The sequence below is a fragment of the Oncorhynchus gorbuscha genome, linkage group LG16, assembly GCF_021184085.1.
Source record: "Oncorhynchus gorbuscha isolate QuinsamMale2020 ecotype Even-year linkage group LG16, OgorEven_v1.0, whole genome shotgun sequence".
In the NCBI taxonomy this organism is placed as follows: domain Eukaryota; kingdom Metazoa; phylum Chordata; class Actinopteri; order Salmoniformes; family Salmonidae; genus Oncorhynchus; species Oncorhynchus gorbuscha.
Genome location: NC_060188.1, coordinates 49,846,971 through 49,864,508, shown reverse-complemented (window position 1 = coordinate 49,864,508; position 17,538 = coordinate 49,846,971). Strand labels below are relative to the sequence as shown.

Sequence of the window (17,538 nt, the reverse complement as noted above, 5' to 3'; positions counted from 1 at the left end):
GTCAATGGTCTGTGTAATCATTGTGTGACCGTTTGTTTTATTAACCAATGTATGGTACATCTCAGTGGAGGCTGCTGAGGGGAGGACGGCTCATAATAGCTAGAATGGAGAGTATGGAATAGCATCAAACACATGGATCTATGTGTTTGATACCATTCCACTCATACTGCTCCAGCCATTACCACGAGCCACCAACCTCCTGTGGTAGTGCTAAGATTTGTATACAATTTGTGGTACCATTTCCCATTTCTAACCTCTCTCCAAGAGAGCCAACAAAGGGTGGCATCGCGAGACTTGGTATCCCTTGGTGACGGTATACTGGCTTTCATGGATAGAGCAGAGAAACAGAAGGTAACCAAAAACTCAGATTAACTTTCACAAATTCACGAAATAATTGTTCACACTACATTCTGTACATAATTGGTATTTCATGCATTCCTCCTTTTATGCTAGTTTTGCTCATGTATCCAACTTTTATGGCAACGCTAGCTAGCCAACGTTAGCTAGCTAACAGGGTTTATTTAAATGAGATTCCTGTGGCCTTGTCAACAAGTACTGCCAACAACTCACATTAGCTAACTGGCTAGCTAGCTATCCAGCTACCCAACGTGCCCAGCTAGTTTGCATGTAGCCTACTACATTCCTTAACAGTAATGTTACATTCGGATAGTTTGCATGTTGTTAAGTCATTAAGTGATTTGTCGCATCTTCAGACTAAGCTCATAACTAACCAGCCCTATGACGAGAGCCTGGAGGTGAACGACTACGAGGAAATCGCTAGTGTGTACACACCGACTCCACGAAGACCAGGTACTAAAAGTGTATTTCATGCAATTCAGAAGAAAATTGCGTGATGCTATTTATTAGACCCTATATCAACCCTAACCCCGATATGAGTTCATTATGGCCTCTACCAATATATCTGGACCTCTTATTATGGCACAGTCAGGTGGTAGTGCACTCTCACCATAAGCACAGGGTTGCTGCTGGTTCAACCCCTGCTGCGACTGTACCCCCTCATCGCTAACATCAACTTTCTCCCCTTTACAAGTCTCAAGGAAAAAGAACAGACCGCTGTATGAAATGGCGAACAACAGCAGTGATGAATTTGACGACGATGTAAAGGTGATTATGTAAGGGACAATCAACAAGGGGCTACGCGTTCTATAGAAAATAATGGATGACGTGGAAGGTGTGTTCCATGACGCGCAAGCAGAGTGGAACTGACCTCCCACGCAGTAACATTATATTCTGGAGAACGCATAGAGCCCGAGCTGATTATCCCATTTATGCTATGGCTATAATTTAACACATTTGATGCACGAAATGTCATCAACAGCCACTGAATTAGCTAGCAAGTTTACTAGATAGCTACAGTAGTTGCCCTGGTAACCAAACAAATAGACGTGTTAGTTTAGCTAATCAAACCATCAAATAAAATGTTATTGGTCACATACACGTATTTAGCATATGTTATTGCAGGTGTGGCGAAATGCTTGTCTTCCTAGCTCCAACAGTGCAGTAGTATCTAACAATCCACAACAACACACATATCTAAAAGTAAAATAATGTAATTAAGAAATATATGTTGGAGTGGCATTGACTAAAATACAGTAGAATATAATACAGTATATACATATGAAATGAGTAAAGCAGTATGTAAACATGATTACAGTGACTAGTGTTCCATTATTAAGGTGCCCAGTGATTCCATGTCTATGCATATGGGGCAGCAGCCTCTAAGGTGCAGGGTTGAGTAACCAGGTGGTAGCCGGCTAGTGATGGCTATTTAACAGTCTGATGACCTTGAGATAGAAGCAGTTTTTCAGTCTCCCGGTCCCAGGTTTGATGCACCTGTACTGACCTCTCCTTCTGGAGGGTAGCAGGGTGAATAGGCCCATGGCTCGAGTGTTTTTTTTAAAACATTTTTTATTTCACCTTTATTTATCAACCAGGTAGGCTAGTTGAGAACAGTTTCTCATTTGCAACTGCGACCTGGCCAAGATAAAGCAAAGCAGTTCAACACATACAACAGAGTTACACATGGAATAAACAAACATACAATAAATAATACAGTAGAAAGATCTATATACAGCTTGTGCAAATGAGGTAGGATAAGAGCGGTAAGGCAATCAATAGGCCATGGTAGCGAAGTAATTACAATATAGCAATTAAACACTGGAAAGGTAGGGTGTGCAGAAGATGAATGTGCAAGTAGAGATACTGGGGTGCAAAGGATCAAGATAAATAAATACAGTATGGGGATGAGGTAGGTTGGGTGGGCTATTTACAGATGAGCTATGTACAGGTGCATTGATCTGTGAGCTGCTCTGACAGCTGATGCTTAAAGCTAGTGAGGGAGGTAAGTCTCCAGCTTCAGAGATTTTTGCAGTTCGTTCCAGTCATTGGCAGCAGAGAACTGGAAGGAGAGGCGGTACAGGTCGCAGTGGTGACAAAACGGATGGCACTGTGATAGACTGCATCCAATTTGTCGAGTAGAGTGTTGGAGGGTATTTTGTAGATGACATCGCTGAAGTCGAGGATCGGTAGGATGGTCAGTTTTACGAGGGTATGTTTGGCAGCATGAGTGAAGGATGCTTTGTTGATGTCCTTGATGATCTTTTTGGCCTTCCTGTGATATCGGGTGATGTAGGTGTCCTGGAGGGCAGGCGGTGTGCCCCCGGTGATGCGTTGGGCAGACTGCACCATCTTCTGGAGAGCCCATTGGTCCTAGCTTGCTATTATGAAAATCAAATTCAACCATGTTTTCAATTGGACTTTTGCTTTCAAAGGCAGCTCAAACATACAGTACCAGTCAAAAGTTTGGACACACCTACTCATTCAAGGGTTTTTCTTTATTTTTACTATTTTCTACATTGTAAACTCAGCAAAAAAATAAACGTCCTCTCACTGTCAACTGCGTTTATTTTCATCAAACTTAACACGTAAGAACATAAAAAGATTCAACAACTGAGATGTAAACTGAACATGTTCCAAAGACATGTGACTAACAGACATTGAATAATATGTCCCTGAACAAAGGGGGGGTCAAAAGTAACAGTCAGCATCTGGTGTGGGCACCAGCTGCATTAAGTACTGCAGTGCATCTCCTCCTCATGGACTGCACCAGATTTGCCAGTTCTTGCTGTGAAATGTTAGCCCACTCTCCCACCAAGGCACCTGCAAGTTCCCAGACATTTCTGGGGGGAATGGCCCTAGCCTTCACCCTCCGATCCAACAGGTCCTAGACGTGCTCAATGGGATTGAGATCGGGGCTCTTCGCTGGCCATGGCAGAACACTGACATTCCTGTCTTGCAGGAAATCACACATAGAATGAGCAGTATGGCTGGTGGCATTGTACGGCTGGAGGGTCATGTCAGGATGAGCATGCAGGAAAGGTACCACATGAGGGAGATTGCCTGCATTGACAGCAAGTTCAGTCTGATGATGCTGTGACACACCGCCCCAGACCATGACGGAACCTCCACCTCCAAATCAATCCCGCTAAAGATTACAGTCCTCGGTGTAACGCTCATTCCTTCGATGATAAACGCGAATCCGACCATCACCCCTGGTGAGGCAAAACCGTGACGCGTCAGTGAAGAGCACTTTTTGCCAGTCCTGTCTGGTCCAGCGACGGTGGGTTTGTGCTCATAGGCGATGTTGTTGCCGGGGATGTCTGGTGAGGACCTGCCTTACAAGCCTACAATCCCTCAGTCCAGCCTCTCTCAGCCTATTGCGGACAGTCTGAGCACTGATGGAGGGTTGGGGGTTCCTGGTGTAACTTGGGCAGTTGTTGTTGCCATCTTATACCTGTCCCGCAGGTGTAATGTTCAGATGTACCAATCCTGTGCAAGTGTTGTTACTCGTGGTCTGCCACTGCGAGGACGATCAGCTGTCCATCCTGTCTCCCTGTAGCGCTGTCTTAGGCGTCTCACAGTACGGACATGGCAATTTATTGCCCTGGCCACATCTGCAGTCTTCATGCCTCCTTGCAGCATGCCTAAGGCACGTTCACGCAGATGAGCAGGGACCCTGGGCATCTTTCTTTTGGTGTTTTTCAGAGTTAATTGTTTATGGTTCATTGAACAAGCATGGAAAACAGTGTCTAAACCCTTTACAATGAAGATCTGTGAAGTTTTGGGATTTTTACGAATTCTTTGAAAGAAAGGGTCCTGAAAAAAGGATGTTTCGTTTTTTTGCTGAATTTAGAATAATAGTGAAGACATCCAAACTATGAAATAACACAAATGGAATCATGTAGTAACCAAAAAACTGTCAAACAAATCCAAATATATTTGAGATTCATCAAAGTAGCCGTCCTTTGCCTTGATGAGAGCTTTGCACACTCTTGGGATTCTCTCAACCAGCTTCACCTGTAATATTTTTCCAACAGTCTTGAAGGAGTTTCCACATATGCTGAGCACTTGTTGGCTGCTTTTCGTTCACTCTGTGGTTCAACTCATCCCAAACCATCTCAATTGGGTTGAGGTCGGTTGATTGTGGAGGCCAGATCATCTGATGCAGCACTCCATCACTCTCCTTCTTGTGCAAATAGCTCTTACACTGTCTAGAGGTGTGTTGGGTCATTGTCCTGTTGAAAAACAAATGATAGTCCCACTAAGCGTCGCTGCAGAAGGCTGTGTGCCTTCAATTATAAATAAATCACTGACAGTGCCACCAGAAAAGCACCATCGGAAGAATCTGAAATATAAAATGTATTTTGATTTGTTTAACACTCTTTTGGATACTACATAATAATTCCATGTGTTATTTCATAGTTTTGATTACTTCACTATTATTCTACAATGTAGAAAATAGTAAAAAAATAAAGAAAACCCTGGAAAGAGTTGGTGTGTCAACTTTTGACTGGTACTGTAGAACATGTAAGACTGAACTATAGTCATTGAATTCTACCATGCTGATTATATACTGTGAGTGAGAGACAATGATGCATATGCTATAATGCCCTTCAAGCCAATCAGAAACGAGTATTCAACAATGCCATGGTATAAGAATTGTTATGAACTGGGTGGTTCGAGGCCTGAAAGCTGATTGGCTGAAAGCTGTGGTATATCCAACCGTTTACTGTTCTAATTATGTTGGTAACCAGTTTATTATAGCAATAAGGCACCTCTGGGGTTGATGGTATATGGCCAATATACCAAGGCTAAGGACTGTATCCAGGTACTCTGCGTTGCACATAAGAACAGCCCTTAGCTGTGATATATTGGCCATATACCACACCCGCTCGATCCTTACTGCTTAAATATATCATGAATTGGACTGGTGGTGACAGACCAAGTATATTAGCTAGCTAGAGGTATCTATTCCAACACATTCAGGTAGATATTTTATGACAATCTTTTGTGTTCTACCGACGACAGCCAAAAAAGGAGCAAAGGAACGGCCAGCCTGGCTTGAGTGAGAATGAGGAAGAAGAGGAGGAAGATGATGATTCGGATGAGACTGAGTCTGATGAAGAGGAGGGTGAGCCGGGATCCGCCCCGGAAGGGTGAGTGCAGTCAAATCTCAGTGCACACACGGAATAGGTTATAGACACATATACTGATATATGATCCCGTCATGAATAGTTATGTGCGCAGTTCCGAATCAGAATCTGGTTTGTTTACATGGAAGTGAGTATGATCACATTCAACTTTAGATGCAGCTCATGCAAGTCAGCAAACAAGTAATCAGATGGTTATCGTCTACTACAACATCGCAGATTTCATCGGAGGATTGATTACCTAATAAGCTAGCAAGCCATTGAGGCAAGGTAAATGATCACAAATAGAACCGGACAAATAATATATACTGAGCAAAAATATAAACGCAAAATGTAAAGTGTTGGTTTCATGAGCTGAAATAAAATATCCCCGAAATGTTTCATATGCACAAAAAGCATACTTATCTCAAATTGTGTTCACAGATTTGTTTACATCCCTTTTAGTGATAATTTCTCCTTTGCCAAGATAATCCATCCACCTGACGTGACAGGTGTGGCATATTAAGAAGCTGATCAATGAAATTGTATTGGTCACATACACGTGATTAGCAGATGTTATTGCTGGTGCAGAAAAATGCTTGTGCTTCTAGCTCCAACAGTGCAGTAATATCTAACAAATTACACAACATATACCCAATACACACAAATCTAAGTAGGAATGAATGAAGATATATATATATATATATATACGCACACAGTTGAAGTCGGAAGTTTACATACGCCTTAGCCAAATACATTTAAACTCCGTTTTTCACAATTCCTGACATTTAATCCTAGTAAAAATGTCCTGTCTTGGGTCAGTTAGGATCACCACTTTATTTTAAGAATGTGAAATGTCAGAATAATAGTGGAGTGATTTATTTCAGCTTGTATTTTTTTCATCACATTCCCAGTGGGTCAGAGGTTTGCATACACTCAATTAGTATTTGGCAGCATTGCCTTTCAATTGTTAACTTGGGTCAAACGTGTTTTCATGGTCACTCACTGCTAGGTTTGTCATGGTCCCAACATCAGTGTATACTGTAGCTAGTTATCTGCTACAAAGCTGTTTGTTGCGAGTATGCATGCGCATCACTCAAATGTGACGTTTGCTAGTAGACAAAAAATGCCTCTATGTACAGAACTCTGTACACACACACACACACACCAGGGTTTCCATTAGGAAAATGTGGCGCAGGACATTTGACTGGCATCATTTACATTTTTTCCACGCATTTAAGAAATTTACCAGATCCATATGCATTGGTTGCACAACCTGTTTAGGGCATCCAGCCAAGGTACTCAGAAGGCCAGAAATCACATTTAGTTTATGGTAATTAATCTTAACAAAACATGCAACACCAATGCAATGTCATTCTTGCCGATGAGCATTTTGAAGATGTTAGAATACAAAGGCTGTGCGTGCATTAGGTTAGGGGAAGCTAGTCTTTCCCTAAAGTAAATGGATTTAAATTGCCAAATGTATATAGCTTACTCCTGTCTATACTGAAATAAGTAAAATCATTCAAAATGGGTTACTACACCAAAAAGATGTGGTTTGTTTTAAATCGCATAGCCTACAGTCGGAAGGGCCTGCAATTTGTGCAAGAGTGAGTGGCAAATATCAAATAAATTATTGTTTAGTTTCAACTATTAGTGAAAAGCAGAGACCCAGCCGGGCATATCGCAATAGTTTCTAAAAAATGTCAAAAAATATCACAGAAAAGCAGTTGGGAAAGCAAAATGGCTATTGCTGTAGGCCTAAATGGAAGACAATGAAAAGACTTCAATCTTTCTTTTAATTATGACAATTCTCAACTTATTTGAGCGAAAGGCTATCTTATTGGCATCAGCGGAGAACACCAGCCATATCCACGGTGAGTGTGGATATTCACTGTCTTTATCATTGGGTCAGTGCCACTTTCGTGTGTTTTTGGACAATAATTCTTCTTCCTTCAGGTTAAATGGATGTCATTGTATTTGTTTCTCCCCTTTACTTCATACATTTTCCCTGACACCCAAAAGTAGTCATTACATTTTGAATGCTTAACAGGACATGAAAATTGTTAAATTCACAGACTTATCAAGAGAACATCCCTGGCCATCCCTACTACCTCTGATCTAGCGAACTCACTAAATATGTGCTTCATTTGTAAATTATGTCTTAATGTTGGAGTGTGCCCTTGATTATCAGTAAATCAACATAAACATTTAAAAAAGGAAATTGTCCTGCTTTGGATTGCCGAATCGAAGTCATTTGAAATTATTTATACTTTTACTTTTGATACTTAAGTATCAAAGGTAAATCTAATTTTAAAAATATACTTAAGTATATTTAAAACTAAATACTTTTAGACTTTTACTCTAGTAGTATTTTACTGGGTGACTTTCACTTTAGTCATTTTCTGTTAAGGTATCTTTACTTTTACTGAAGTATGACAAATTGCACACTTTTTCCACCACTGAATTTTTGTCATATTAAAAAAGGTTTCTGCTAATGTCTCCAGTCATAGAAAATGTAGTAGAATTGCATGAAATGTGTTTATGAAAGGCACACATTTTCCTGTGAAATAGCCTAGGCCAACTCTACACCACTATGTGCCGCATTGAACAGTCTTTTTTGCGAACAGAGATTGAGTTATAGTAGAAAGTCTGCAAATGTGAGGATGCATGGAATGGTTTATTATAAAGGTGCATTTTTTTATGGTAAGAATAGCTTCCCCAAACTTGAAACTCAAGTGCCGCTTATGTTAAAATAACTGTCCACATTTACTTTTCCTCAGCCATCAAGGCGAGTAACGAACAGTGAATCACTAGCCTATGCCAATCTACTATCCCCCATAGTAGAAAAGTATGTATGTCAATCTACCTCACCCCATAGTAGAAAAGTATGTTGTTCTGTGCGAGAATGAAATGGCCTATTTTATATAATAGCCTAGGCCTATAGGCTACATGCAGAAAACGCTCTAAAAGCAATGAGGCTCATGCGACAGATCAGAATGTTTAGCTTAAAATGTTGATCAACGATATATATATTTTTTTCACACACACCATTATACCATCTTAGTAAGTTGGACACAAAGTTTTTAAATCCTCAGCTCATTGGATCCAAAGTAGATGGACCCACAAAATGTTTTGATGCCAGTGTTTAGGGCCTCAAACTTGGCATGAACATCTTTGAGTTGTCAAATGAAGGTCTTATATGCTCATCATAACTGTGTTCATTTTGTGAGCAGGCAGCCAGAGTCAGAGATATTTGAGTATCTTAAAACACATTGGAGGAGAAGGTCCGATTGGAGGGACTTTGGATCTTCTCCCCCTATGCGGGTTAAGAAGGAGGTGAGGAGAGAGGTCTTTGAGTTGTTACATGAAGGTCCTATATGCTCATAATAATAACCATGTACATTTTGTGAGCAGACAGCCAGGGCCAGAAATGGTTAAGTATCTCGATAGGGAGAAGACAACAGAAGATGATCCGAGCTATACGTGCAGGTCAGTTTTAGAATTGAATAAGTGGCAGTTCTATTGAGGCCAGGTACGGGGAAAAGTCATATTTTCTAATAGGAACAAATCTGAATGGAGGATAATTTCACAAAATGCTTTATGCAGCTACAGTGTCTTCAGAAAGTATTTATACCACTTGACTTATTCCACATTTTGTTGTGTTACAGCCTGAATTAAACATTGATTAAATAGATTTGTTTTTCTCACCCATCTACACACTGACGCATAATGACAAATCTCATTTACATATGTATTTACACCCCTGAGTCAATACTTTATAGAAGCAACTTTGGCAGCGTCTTTCTGGGTAGGTCTCTTAAGAGCTTTTCACACCTGGTTTGTGCAATATTTGCCCATTTATTATTTTCAAAGTTCTTCAAGCTCTGTCATATTGGTTGTCGATCATTGTTAGACAACCATTTTCAGGTCTTAGATTTAAGTCAAAACTAACTCGGCCACTCAGGAACATTCACTGTCTTCTTGGTAAGAAACTCCATTGTAGATTTGGCCTTGTGTTTTAGGTTATTGTCCTGCTGAAAGGTGAATTCATCTCAGTGTCTGGTGGAAATCAGACAACCAGGTTTTCCTCTAGGATTTTGCCATTGCTTTGTTCCATTCTGTGATTTTTGTTTTAACCTGAAAAACTCCCTCAGTCCTGTGTTCAACATTTATCACAGAAAGATTGTTTCATCCCATACTTTTTCACAGCACAGTAAGTGAGTATCTGCCCCCTTAATGATTTTTTTCTATTTTTGTATATTTTTGAATGTTAACAGTTCTTCAACCTAAACCTAAAATTAGATCAAGGGAAACAGAGTGAATAAATATCAAATCATTTGTCATACTTATTTCACTTATTTAATAAACAAAGTTATGCAACACCTAATGCCCCTATCTGAAAAAAGAATTGCCCCCTAACACTCAATAACTGGTTGTGCCACCTTTTTATCTGCAATGACAGTAACCAAACGCTTCCTGTAGTTGTTTTTCAGTGTCACATCGCTTTGAAGGAATTCTATCCCACTTTTCTATGCATAACTGCTTTAACTTAGTGACATTTGTGGGTTTTGGAGCATGAACTGCTTGTTTCAGGTCCCTCCACCTAAATTGGGTTTAGGTCTGGTTTTGACTAGGCCATTCGAAAACTTTACATTTGTTGCAGCCATTCTTTGTTTCAAACCTTCTGATGTGAGCAAAAAGGTGTGATGGGTCCGCACTAGACTTGTTTGTGTTTTGGATCATTGTCTTTCTGCATGAACCATCTGCGCTTCAACTTCAGCTCACGAACGGATGGCCTGACTGTTACATGCACACAATAATATGATTTTAATATAATAGTTTGTTTAAAACGTTTACATGCTTTGCAAGAAGAATGATTTCCCTAATAAGCCTGTTTACATGGACACATCTGAAATCAGTCTACCTTGCAGAAAATCGTCAATCAAAATAACTGTTCCACCACAGCGGCCATGTTATTGTTGTGATGCCTATTTGATTCTGAGTTCGGACATTTGTAAGTTTGTATGGGAAAACCATTTTTAAGATGCATACTTTTAGTTTTTCCAAAACTAATTTTGACTTCGGCAAAAAAGGAAGCTTGAGCTGCTAGTGCTAGCACATGCACAGATCTAATACCAGCCCAGTCAAAGCTGTTCGCTGCTCTGGCCCCCCAATGGTGGAACAAACTCCCTCACGACGCCAGGACAGCGGAGTCAATCACCACCTTCCGGAGACACCTGAAACCCCACCTCTTTAAGGAATACCTAGGATAGGATAAGTATCCCCCCCCTTTAAGATTTAGATGCACTATTGTAAAGTGACTGTTCCACTGGATCTCATAAGGTGAATGCACCAATTTGTAAGTCGCTCTGGATAAGAGCGTCTGCTAAATGACTTAAATGTAAAATGTAAATGTAATACACCACTGTAATTCTAATTTAAGGCATTAACATGTCCTGATCATTTGAACGATTGCTCAGAAAACCTGTTGTTTTAATCGGCGTATGCTTACTTCGATTATGACCGTACACTGATTTAAGATAAGCAGAGTAAGGTGTTTACATGACTAATGCCGTATTCGGCTTAAAGCCATAGTCCATTTAATATCGAATTATTAGTGTGCATGTAAACGTACTAATAGAGGGCAGTATCCATAGTTCCTTCAATGATGGCAAGTGCTCCAGGTCCTAAGGCACCAAACACTGCATTCCACAGGAAGAACCTCATACCAACTGTTCAGCATGATGGTGGTAGTGTGACGGTTTGGGTATGTTTTGCTGCCTCAGGACCTGGATAACTTGCCATCATTGAAGGAACCATAATTCTGCTCTGTATCAGAGAATTCTACAGGAGAATGAAAGGCCATCTGTCTGTGAGCTGAAGCACAACTGGGTCATGCAGAAAGATAATAGTCTAAAACACACAAGCAAGTCTACATCAGAATGGCTGAAAAGCAACAACAACAAAAATTGTTTACGACTGGCTTAGTCAAAGTCCAGACCTCAACCTGATTGAGATGTTGTGGTAGGACCTGAAACAAGGAGTTAATTCTCGAAAACCAACTATTGCCGCTGAGTTAAAGCATTTTTGCATGGAAAAGTGGGACAAAATTCATTCAGTGACGTGAGAGACCAATCAACAACTACAGGAAGCGTTTGGTTCCGGTCATTGCAGTTAAAGGTGACAGTCACTTTTTCACACAGGGGCATTGGGTTTTGAATAAAGTTGTTAATTAAATAATTGAAATAAGTATCAACATTTTGTGTTATTTGTTCACTCAGGTTCCCTTGATCTAATATTATGTTTTAGTTGATCTGATAACATTCAGTTTAAAAATATGCAAAAATAGAGAAAATCAGAAAATGGACAAGTACTTTTTCACAGCACTGTAGTTAATTTTAATTGTAAACAGACGAACATCCCAAATCTGATGCTTTTCTTTGCAGGGCATATGACCCGGCAGACTACGACCACCTTCCTGTCACTGCAGAGATCAAAGAGCTGTTTCAGTACATTACCCGGTGAGTGGCGCCTGCAGCTCAGCAACAGAGCTGTGTGTGTTTATTTACAGCTGACCAAGCTGAATATGTCACTTATTGACATTTCTACACAGGCTGAAAACCAGCCCCTGCTCCAAGCCAGAATTCCGCTGAATTATTATATATATACTAAAATATTATTATATATACTAAAATATATAAATATATACATATATTTTTTTAGTAACATTGTTTGTGAATCTGCAGGTATACTCCTCAGACCATTGAACTAGACCACAAGCTTAAACCCTTTATACCCGACTTCATCCCAGCAGTGGGAGACATTGATGCCTTCCTTAAAGTGAGCATTACCAAGCAAACACATTTTCTCTTAGCTTCATCTTTATTTTATGGTGCCAATTCTTTTCTTCCCTGCTTGATGGAATCACACTGGTGAAATGTCCAATTTTGTGTAAACTTAATAATAAGTTCTCCGAGCTGGGCTACTGTCAATGACTTTGTTCCATTGTAACCTCAGGTCCCACGTCCCGATGGCAAAGCAGACAACCTGGGGCTGTTGGTCCTGGATGAGCCCTGCACCAAGCAGTCAGACCCCACTGTCCTGTCACTGTGGCTCTCTGAGAACAGCAAGCAGCACAACATTGCTGTAAGTACAACAAGTATAACACAGTGCGGTTTATAAATCCCCCACAGTCGGGCACAATTTACATCAGACTGTGCACATAACTATGGGTACTGCTTTCAGACAGACAGACAGACAGACAGACAGACAGACAGACAGACAGACAGACAGACAGACAGACAGACAGACAGACAGACAGACAGACAGACAGACAGACAGACAGACAGACAGACAGACAGACAGACAGACAGACAGACAGACAGACAGACAGACAGACAGACAGACAGACAGACAGACAGACAGACAGACAGACAGACACTGCAAATTCATTGATCCCTTCTCTCCGTGTGCTGCACAGGAGGTGAAAGTGAAAAGTGTGGAGAACCCGGAGAAGAACCCCAAAGCCATTGAGAATTGGATCGAGAGCATCAGTGAGCTCCATCGCTCCAAACCCCCAGCCACCGTCCACTACACCAGGCAAATGTTTACTTTACCTCACAGTACTGGTGCTGCCCTAGCCTGGTCCCAGATCTGTTTGTGCTGTGTAGCCAACGACCATAAGAATTGGCTATACAGCACAAATAGATCTGGGACTGGCTAGAACTGGTACTGATACTGTCACAGACTCTGACCATTATCTGATTCTAAGTCAGTTCTGTGATTTCTGTGAAGGTAAATAGACACTGGCACTGTGCCAAACTCTGTGCCAAATGTACATACTACTAAGAAGGAATGTATGTATGTGGTGTGCTAGTATGGACTTTGGAATGTATCCACTGATATGCATGAAAGGATGGGTGACATTCTATTTTTCCAGGTCCATGCCAGACATTGATACTCTAATGCAGGAGTGGCCACCTGAATTTGAAGAGCTGCTTGGAAAGGTTAGTCACCAAACCTGAGCTGAATCTGCTCATCTATCTATGGAACAATGGATATTTTAAACAGCAAGCAATTTGACCTGCTAGCTAGCTACTTCCTGTCTATCATTTCCTGTTTTGGCGTTGACTTGTGTAATTGCAGCCTTAATTGGACACATTGTGGCCACGGTTCATTTTCATACCCCACCTTGGATACTCAGATTTTATTTTATTGGTCACGTACACATATTTTGCAGATGTTATCGCAGGTGCAGTGGAATGCTTATGTTTCTAGCGCCAACAGTGCAGTGTTACTGAACAATACAAAACAATACACACAAATTCAAGAAATAAAAATAAGGAAATTACGAAATCAGAACAAGCAATATCAAAGTCTGGAATATAGGGGTGGCAGGTAGTCTAGTGGTTAGAGCGTTGGACCAATAACCGAAAGGTTGCTGGATCGAATCCACAAGCTGGCAAGGTGAAAATCTATCGTTCTGCCCCTGAACAAGGCAGTTAGCCCACTGTTCCCTGGTAGGCCGTCATTGTAAATAAGAATTTGTTCTTAACTGACTTGCTATATATATATAGTGCCTTGCGAAAGTATTCGGCCCCCTTGAACTTTGCGAACTTTTGCCACATTTCAGGCTTCAAACAAAAATATATAAAACTGTATTTTTTTGTGAAGAATCAACAACAAGTGGGACACAATCATGAAGTGGAACAACATTTATTGGATATTTAAAACTTTTATAACAAATCAAAAACTGAAAAATTGGGCGTGCAAAATTATTCAGCCCCCTTAAGTTAATACTTTGTAGCGCCACCTTTTGCTGTGATTACAGCTGTAAGTTGCTTGGGGTGTCTATCAGTTTTGCACATCGAGAGACTGAATTTTTTCCCATTCCTCCTTGCAAAACAGCTCGAGCTCAGTGAGGTTGGATGGAGAGCATTTGTGAACAGCAGTTTTCAGTTCTTTCCACAGATTCTCGATTGGATTCAGGTCTGGACTTTGACTTGGACATTCTAACACCTGGATATGTTTATTTTTGAACCATTCCATTGTAGATTTTGCTTTATGTTTTGGATCATTGTCTTGTTGGAAGACAAATCTCTGTCCCAGTCTCAGGTCTTTTGCAGACTCCATCAGGTTCTTCCAGAATGGTCCTGTATTTGGCTCCATCAATCTTCCCATCAATTTTAACCATTCTTCCCTGTCCCTGCTGAAGAAAAGCAGGCCCAAACCATGATGCTGCCACCACCATGTTTGACAGTGGGAATGGTGTGTTCAGGGTGATGAGCTGTGTTGCTTTTACGCCAAACATAACGTTTTGCATTGTTGCCAAAAAGTTCAATTTTGGTTTCATCTGACCAGAGCACCTTCTTCCACATGTTTGGTGTGTCTCCCAGGTGGCTTGTGGCAAACTTTAAACGACACTTTTTATGGATATCTTTAATAAATGGCTTTCTTCTTGCCACTCTTCCATAAAGGCCAGATTTGTGCAATATACGACTGATTGTTGTCCTATGGACAGAGTGTCCCACCTCAGCTGTAGATCTCTGCAGTTCATCCAGAGTGATCATGGGCCTCTTGGCTGCATCTCTGATCAGTCTTCTCCTTGTATGAGCTGAAAGTTTAGAGGGACGGCCAGGTCTTGGTAGATTTGCAGTGGTCTGATACTCCTTCCATTTCAATATTATCGCTTGCAGATTGGGAAATCTTTTGTATCTAAATCCGTTTAAACTTCTTCACAACAGTATCTCTGACCTGCAGTGGTCTGATACTCCTTCCATTTCAATATTATCGCTTGCACAGTGCTCCTTGGGATGTTTAAAGCTTGGGAAATCTTTTTGTATCTAAATCCGGCTTTAAACTTCTTCACAACAGTATCTCGGACCTGCCTGGTGTGTTCCTTGTTCTTCATGATGCTCTCTGCGCTTTTAGCGGACCTCTGAGACTATCACAGTGCTGGTGCATTTATACGGAGACTTGATTACACACAGGTGGATTGTATTTATCATCATTAGTCATTTAGGTCAACATTGGATCATTCAGAGATCTTCACTGAACTTCTGGAGAGAGTTTGCTGCACTGAAAGGGGCTGAATAATTTTGCACGCCCAAAGTCACTTAAATCTTTTGTCTTACCCATTCAACCTCTGAACACACATACACAATCCATGCCTCAAGTGTCTCGCGACTTAAAAATCTTTCTTTACCCTGTCTCCTCTTCTTCATCTACACTGATTTGAAGTGGATTTAACAAATGACATCAATAAGGGATCATAGCTTCCACCTGGATTCACCTGGTCAGTCTATGTCTTGGAAAGTGCAGGTGTTCCTAATGTTTTGTACACACAGTGTATATGATGGTGTGTATAGACAGTATATGAAAAGAAAGGTGTGTACAGCAGTAGTTATATAGGATGAGCATTGACTAGAATACAGTATATACATATGAAGTAGGTAAATCAGTGTTAACATTTTATTATTGTGACCAGCGTTCAATGTCTATGTATATAGGGCAGCAGTCTAACAATAAAGCTTCTGCTGTCCTTTATGAGTTGCTGTGTTCCCTTCCCTTTGCACAGAATGCAAAAGCCCAACCATTGTCAAAACTGTTTTCTGTTTTCTCCTCTCCCGCAACCCTTTCTCGCCTTTTTCTAGGTTAGTCTACCAACGGCCGATATCAATTGTGATCTGACCGAGTATATTGAGGTCATATGTGGTGAGTTTTTCAAATTCTCTGCACACAATGCATTCAACAACGTCTGTCTGCTTGTGTAACACATTTGGATAAAATGGGGTGGGACAATCTGGACTCCTCTATGAACTGCCAATTTCAGTTTTTTTGTTATGCCTTACTGAGTACAACCCTTGTTTTTTCCACTCTCAAAGGCATCCTCGACATCCCCATCTATAAGAGCCGGATTCACTCACTCCATGTGCTGTTCACTCTTTACTCTGAGTTCAAAAACTCACAGGTACCACAGTATTTACTCGCCTAACTTTCAGTTAGGCAGGGACCATTGGGATGACATTTCAATAGTTTTATTCTGACAAAATGATTATAAAGCCAATTTTGCAGAACAGCGCCATAAACAAACTATAAATAGCACAATTTGGTGAAATGTCCATAGTAATGTAACTTATTTAGCTATTTTTCAATGATAATGTTTAGTCCTCCCTTACTAAAAAACATCTCCTTGTTTCAGCATTTCAAAGCCTTAGCGGAGGGTCAGAAGTCAGGCACTCTGTCTGCTCCTCGCTCCGCCACTGGAGAGCCAGAGACACTGGCCTTCGACTGAGGACAGACAACTGACTCCTGTTGAGTCAAGGACATGTTGCCTTCATTGTCCACATTCTGATTACTGTACTTTGTGGAAAGGAGGACAGAAGGATGCATAGATGTATATAACTGTTTGTAAATATTTATACACTTAACTTTATACAAAGTGCTTTTCTAGGATAGACTTACTGTTATGTGGAAGAAATTGCATTGTTTTATATTTCAAGTAGTCTTTGGTGTGTTAAGTATTCAACCCCTTTGTTATGACAAGCCTAAATATGTTCAGGAGTAAAAATGGACTTAACAAGTCCCATAAATTGCATGGATTCACTGTGTACAATAATAGTTTTTAACACTATTTTTAAACGGCTACCTATCTCCGTACCACACACATACAATTATCTGTAAGGTCCCTCAGTCAAACAGTATATTTAAAACAGTTTCAACAACAAAGTCCAGGGAGGTTTTCCAATACCTTGAAAAGAAGGGCACCTATTGGTAAAAAAAATTGTAATAAAAAAAAAGCAGACCTTGAATATCCCTTTGAGCATGGTGAAGTTATTAATTACACTTTTGATGGTGTATATACTGTAAATACACCCAGTCACCACAAAGACACAGGTGGCCTTCCTAACTCAGTTGCCGGAGAGGAAGGAAACCACAAAGAATTTTCACCATGAGGCCAGTTGTGACTTTATTACGTTTGCAATCGCAAACAAATAATCTGCTTAGACCCCAACCAAGAATCATCAAAAGTTGTGCTATAAATTCT

General features: G+C 40.6%; 1 protein-coding gene across 1 annotated transcript; it reads left to right on the top strand.

Annotated features, from left to right (window-relative positions):
• The first annotated feature begins 197 nt into the window (after nt 1-197).
• Nucleotides 198-17,088, top strand: ift46 (intraflagellar transport 46 homolog (Chlamydomonas)). Its single transcript, XM_046307356.1, has 12 exons — nt 198-351; nt 714-810; nt 1,052-1,125; nt 5,389-5,516; nt 11,939-12,013; nt 12,239-12,332; nt 12,510-12,638; nt 12,973-13,091; nt 13,432-13,498; nt 16,145-16,205; nt 16,376-16,461; nt 16,693-17,088. The coding sequence occupies exons 1-12, from the start codon at nt 328-330 to the stop codon at nt 16,783-16,785; spliced, it is 1,047 nt and encodes a 348-aa protein (XP_046163312.1). The 5' UTR covers nt 198-327; the 3' UTR covers nt 16,786-17,088.
• The last annotated feature ends 450 nt before the right edge of the window (nt 17,089-17,538 follow it).

Bases quoted from the DNA above. Each gene is read 5' to 3' on its own strand.
- ift46 (XM_046307356.1), top strand. From the start codon at position 328: ATGGATAGAGCAGAGAAACAGAAG. The intron at 811-1,051 runs GTACTAAAAGTG...CCCCTTTACAAG, and splicing joins ACCGACTCCACGAAGACCAG to TCTCAAGGAAAAAGAACAGA. The intron at 1,126-5,388 runs GTGATTATGTAA...TACCGACGACAG, and splicing joins AATTTGACGACGATGTAAAG to CCAAAAAAGGAGCAAAGGAA.